General features: G+C 40.6%; 1 protein-coding gene across 5 annotated transcripts in view; it reads left to right on the forward strand.

The window, feature by feature from the left end:
- Nucleotides 1-1,144: 1,144 nt before the first annotated feature.
- ORC4 (origin recognition complex, subunit 4) overlaps nt 1,145-5,876 on the forward strand; it is an 84,110-nt gene continuing 79,378 nt past the window's right edge. For 2 of the 5 annotated variants that reach the window (XM_008574582.1, XM_008574586.1), the window contains exon 1: nt 1,199-1,624. In XM_008574582.1, coding sequence (XP_008572804.1) covers nt 1,495-1,624 — 130 coding nt within the window. In that variant the 5' untranslated portion in view covers nt 1,199-1,494. The other 3 variants (XM_008574585.1, XM_008574583.1, XM_008574584.1) reach the window with 3 other exon arrangements.

Consider the following 5,876-nt stretch of genomic DNA (forward strand, 5'->3'; position numbering starts at 1 on the left):
ACCCCCTGGAGTCTTTCTCCGTGTCGGCCTCAAAACCTCGAACCCTCTGCCGCTCATTTGGCGCTGTAGTATCGTTGTTGAAAGATTTATTCGTCCTTTGTTGCTCTTAGAAATGCAGTCACTTCTCTGGTATCACAGCACACAGCACTCAGGATCGCGCTGTTTCCCGACACGGGTGCTCCATTCCCGCCGCCATTTTCCCTCCTCAGTCAAAATATACTCTTTCCTGCCCCCCACTTTTGAGTGCCTTCCCTGGAGCTGTGGAGGATGACACAAAGGGTAATAAAGGGGGGGAGTGGAGGAGGAGGAGGCGAAGGAGGAGGCGAAGGAGGAGGAGAGCTGGGTAAGTGGCTGCTCCTGGGTGTAGTGAGATGTCTCCAGCCAGGGCGCAGCAGCAGCAGCAGCAGCAGCAGCAGCAGCAGCAGCAGCAGCAGCAGCAGCAGCAGCAGCAGCAGCAGCAGCAGCAGCAGCAGCAGCAGCAGCAGCAGCAGCGAAGGGTCTGTGTTGCTAAGAGGCTTTTGGTCTCTTTCTCTCCTCTCACGGCCAAAGAGGAGGGTGGAGGGGGCTCGGGAGGAAGGCGAGTGGAGGGGTGAGGGGGTAGGAGTCGTGGATGGGGGTTTTCGAAGAAGAAGAAACTCCTTCTCCTTCTCTCTCAGGCTCAATCCCCCACTCAGGGCTCAGGGCTGGAGGGTGGGGGAAGGAACTCAGTCGCCTTCCCCCCACCCCCCTCAATTCAAGGTTGAAGTGGGGTAAAATTAGTGTCCTGTCCCTTTAAAAATAGAAATAAAAGGTGCCCCCCCTCTGCCACTGCCTCTCTCTTCATCATCAGCTGCTGCTGCTGCTGGGGTCTCTCTGCTTGCGGGGGGGAGGGGGGGTTCGGGTAGAAGAGACGGGAGGCACTCACTGCGCATGTCCCTCTCTGACGGGAGGCTGGTTGGTTGAAGGCAGGAGGAGGGGGAGGGGAGGAAATGAGATGTTTTCCCAGAAGGCTCCCAGGCGCTCGCGACCCGGAAGACATTGTAGCAGGGGGTAGAGGGGCGGGGGCGGGGAGGAGGAGGAAGTCGCTACTCTTTATCACCCCCGGCTCCCTCCTCCCTGCTAAAGGAAAGTAGAGGAACGGAAGTGGGCGTGGACGGAGGCGAAAGAAGGTCACGTGTTTGGGAGAGAGCGGGGCGGAGGGAGAGAGGTGGTGAGTGCGCGGGGTATGCCGGGAGTGGTTGTGTACCGTTGGCAGCCGCGGTTGATGTAGGGCTGAGAACGCGCAGCGAGGTGATCCTGCGAAGCGGTTGCCGCAGTTGCTGGATCCCCACTTTGTCCTGATAAAGTCAGGCTTTCTGCGGCAGGTAATGTGGGAGTAGGCTGGCCTCTAAACGAAGGCCAGGGCGTCAGCGAAAGGCGCACCGAAAGGGGGAGCATGGAAGGCGTGGAGACTGGAAATGTGCGAAGGGGGCAGGCTTGTCTAGGCCGGACAGGCCAGGACCAGGCGGACTCGTTATGTCTCGTGGCTTCCCCTTGAGCCTGCCTACGAATTCCTTAAGAGTGCAAGGAGTCCTGAGACCAGCTCTGCAGCGGGTGACGGGTGAGGAACGTCCTGGTGTAAGAGAAGATGTCTGTGGCATAATAGGTATAGTATAGTAAGTCTCTTGAGGAATAAATCAGAGCGGTGGACCTATGCAGGGAGAGAGACGAGCCCGGTGCGTGAATTTTGACCAGACGGATTAGATGCATTGCTATGTGGGGTATTGCACTCTTCAATCCTTACCTCGAAACCTTGCCCGGAAGTCTGGAGTGGCTTTGGGGAGCAGGCAGAGAAGTCTTGAGGAATTTCCTTCCTTGTCTTGCGTTGTTGGTACAACACAAAGCCAGTGCCAGTTCTTAGGACGTGGGATTGTGTAGTCTTTGATGTTGAATTTTACTATTGTTAAAGAGAGAAGGGACATCATCAAAGTTTTCCCTTGTTAGAGTGTAGGTGAGAAATTTTTAAAGTAGGTTTTTCGTCTTAAATTTCTTTGAGCTTTTGGTATCTCAGTTAAATGCTACTATTTTTGCTGAAAATAATGTTTTTTATCATAAAATCAAAATTAATTCAAAACGTTTAAGAAAGGTTCATACATTTACATTAGGCAAGCTTTTATAGTGAAATAGCACTATTTTTCACATTTATTTCATACAATCTTAAAACATTTCAGTCTTTACGTTATCTTTGGTAAAGGTATTCTGAGGGATCATCGCCTATGTATGTGTTGTTTTTTAAAGCTAAGACTCTAAAATTCCTCATGTTTATTGTGTTGGCATTGTTTATTTTTGTAATGTGGGTTCTTTAGGATACACTGTCAGCTAAAGACACTAATTTTCTACGTTTTATTTCCTACAAGTTTTGGCAGCGTGCGCTATTTATGCATCATTGCCTGGTGCTGACTACTTTTTGTGTGTACAGCAGTCACTTCAGATGGAATCGAAACTAGATTCCTGTGCCTTAAAATATTCTTTATATTGAAATCTAATGTCTACCACTTTATAATAGAAAAAATATAGCAAGGTAATTAGTGTGCCTTAGAGATAATTTTTAAATCTTTTAAAGGTAAAATACTAAACATGCAAAAAAACCTGCACAAAACATAGACGCGTAGTGTAATGAATAACTATAAAGTGAACTCCGTAACCACTACCAAAGTCAAGAAAAAGAACATTGTTGGCCCCTGAGAAACACCCCTCCCCCATCCTTTCCTGAACATTTTCCCTTCCTCCCCCGTCCCAGAGGTTAACACTATCCTAGTTTTTATGGCAATTTTTTACTGCTTTTCTTTCTGATGTTTTTTTAACCACCTATGTCTGTATTCCTAAACAATATAGATGAGTTTTGCATGTTTTCTTTTTTAATATTTGTAAATGGAATATGTTATGTGTTGTCTTTTTTTCTCTCATGTTGCTAAGATTTAACCCTGTTAATACATTTATGTAGTTCATATATTTTCATTGCAGTATAGTAATATCTATAGTATAAGTAGTATAGTGATCTTTTTAGGAATAAATTAGTATAATATTAATGGACATTTAGATTGTGTTCGATTTTTTGTTTCTCTTTTTTTTTTTTTGAAATTGTATTCCATTTTTGGCCATAATAAACAATGCTTCTGTTAATGTTCTTATACATTATGTACGTAACCAAGCATTTTTATAGACTACTGTACATATGTTTATCTTCAGCTTCACTAGATGCCAGACTATTCCAAAGACTATACGATTTTATACTCCCACAGTATGTGATAGATTCTTTTATTTTCTACAGTCTCATCAATAGTTATTTTTCATTTTTGCCAACCTGATGAATGTAGCCTTATCTCGTTTTAATTTACACTGCCCTGGTTACTAATGATGTTGAGCACTTTTTCAAAAACATATTGGCTATTTGCATTTCCTGTTTGTAGAATTGTTTTTTTATGTCTTTTGTGAAGATTTTCTATAGGGTTGTCTGTTTCACTCAAAAATTTGCAGCAGCGTGGCAAATATCTTCTCTGTGCTTGGAGCACTATTCTCTTCCTAGATAATAACTTTATCTCCATTTAGTTTCTTACCGTCTTATATGCTGTTATTGTTATTTGAATTTTGTATGCAATTTTAACTCCAGGAAACAAGTTCAATACTTGTACTATACAGTACAGTAGCCACTAGCTGCAGTTGACTTTTGAGCTCTTAAAATGTGGCTAGTGTACCAAAGAATAATTTTTTCATTTTATTTAGTGATAATTTAAATTCGAAAACTGATACTTGATTTAGTAATTGTAAAAATTTTAAGTATAATTAAACAACAATTTAAACTTTATTTAAAATAACATTCCACTGTTTTCTTTCATTATTGATCATGAGATGTCAACTGTCAAGATGTCAACTGTTGAGAAAGCAGATGTTTATCTGAGTTTTATATCAGTTATATCAGATTTATATCAGTTCTTTTTTTATAACTAAAATAAAACTATAGCTCAAGTATTTCTGATGACAGTATAGTGTCTGAGTTTCGACCTGTAAATGTAAAATAAACAGTGGATTTCAAAGACTGAGTATGAAAATATAATGTAAAATACCTCAGCTTTTCATTATGATTACATGTCAAAATTATTAATTTCACCTGTTTTTTTTTTTTTAATGTGGTTACTTGAAATTTTTAAATTACTTGTGTGGGTGGTATTGTATTTCTGTTGGACAGCACTGTTCTCTACCATCAAGGTGAGTTAGATGTTCCTATATTTTTACCACTTTCTTTGTTTTTAATTTCTTCGGGCATCTCTGACTTTTCTTTTGGGATCTTTTCCCTTTTATTTGAATGCTCTTCAGAAGTTCCTTTATACAGATGTGATAGCCAATTTTCTGCTTACCATATAATGTCTTTGTTTTTGCCTTCAATGTTGAAGAATGTTTTGGGGATATTAAATTGTAGATTTGTGGTTGTTTTTCAGCACATCGAAAATAACATTCCGCTGTTCTTTTCCTTTCATTATTGATCACGAGATGTCAGCGGTCAATCTGATCTTGCTGTTTTGAAAGAAATCTGTCTTTTAAAATATTTACTTTGTTATATTTACTTTGTCATGCTATCTCATTATGATGTTTTTGTGTGGAATTCTTTGTCTTGCTTTGGGTTCATTGAGATTCTTAGTGTCATTGTCTTTTTAAAAAATACCAGCTATGCCCATTTTTACTATTTCTAGTTACCAGCTGAAAATTGCAGTTTTGGCTTTTATTGGCGTAGTAGTCATAGTTCATTTGATGTCTTTGTGACAGTTTCTAAATTTTTTGTGAGTCTGTTTCTGCTGGCTCATTATGTTTTTTTTTTTTTTTCTTGTGTACCTGTGTGCTGATTCTTGTATTTGAAAAATTGTAGGAACATATGAGTCCTAGAATAACGGTATCTTTCTTAAGAAGGCTCATTTTTCTAGGAAAGATACCTAGGGATGCTACCAGTACCATGTCACTTTGTTCATGTTTGAGGTTTGGGATTCCTTCTGTTATCCACATGACATAAAGCAGGGCTTCAAGTTTATGTGAGTCCTACTTTACTACCAATTTTTCCTTATCCTGATGATGTTGCCCTTAAAGACTCAACTTAAATTGGGTTATGGTTTATATGAGTCCCCAGCTCTGGTGGGCACTGTACTTAGACTTTTTAGCCCAGCAAAGCTTCCAGGGGCCCATGCTTGTTTCTTGGCCTTTTCTTCTGCATAGGCTAATGTCCTCAGGATAAATGTTATTTGTTGTGTGGTTTATTTCTTATTTACCGTCTCCTACATTTTGGCATATAATTTCATGCTGCCTTGTTTCTTATTTTTATTATGAAGTTTTTTTGTTGGCCTCAGCAGGATGGTTGGTCCAGTCTGCCTGTTACCATAAATAGAACCCTCATCCTCTGTTTTGTTTTTTTAGATAGTTTTAAATTTCTTAAATTATATTTGTCTCTACAGAATGCAAAGCCACATTAATGAATTTAGAAAATATTTCTAAGTAGTTTCTTTTCTCTCTCTTTTAGCAGTTTCAAAGGCAAAATAACACATGCTAAAAGTTTCAACTACTGCTACATGGCTTATTATCAAAATAGCTAATACCTCTTTGTCACAGTTTAGGTTCTCCAGAATATTTAACATCGGATTTGCCCCATGGTGGACCAAAATGGTTGGGCCTTTATCCCCTCACTTTGCTTAGTCATAGGAAGAGTGTGATGTTGAACAAGGTGGCTGTCAGTAGTCCTCATTTCCCCCCTCTAGTGGGAAAAACTTTTTTTTTTTTTTTTTTTTTTTTTTTTTTTTTCTTTGTCCGGCAACGGATCGCAACCCTCAGTGTCACGCCCGGACCGGGACCGGCAACGGGATCGCAACCCTCAGTGT

The sequence above is a fragment of the Galeopterus variegatus genome, unplaced genomic scaffold (assembly GCF_000696425.1).
Source record: "Galeopterus variegatus unplaced genomic scaffold, G_variegatus-3.0.2 Scaffold1067, whole genome shotgun sequence".
In the NCBI taxonomy this organism is placed as follows: Eukaryota; Metazoa; Chordata; class Mammalia; order Dermoptera; family Cynocephalidae; genus Galeopterus; species Galeopterus variegatus.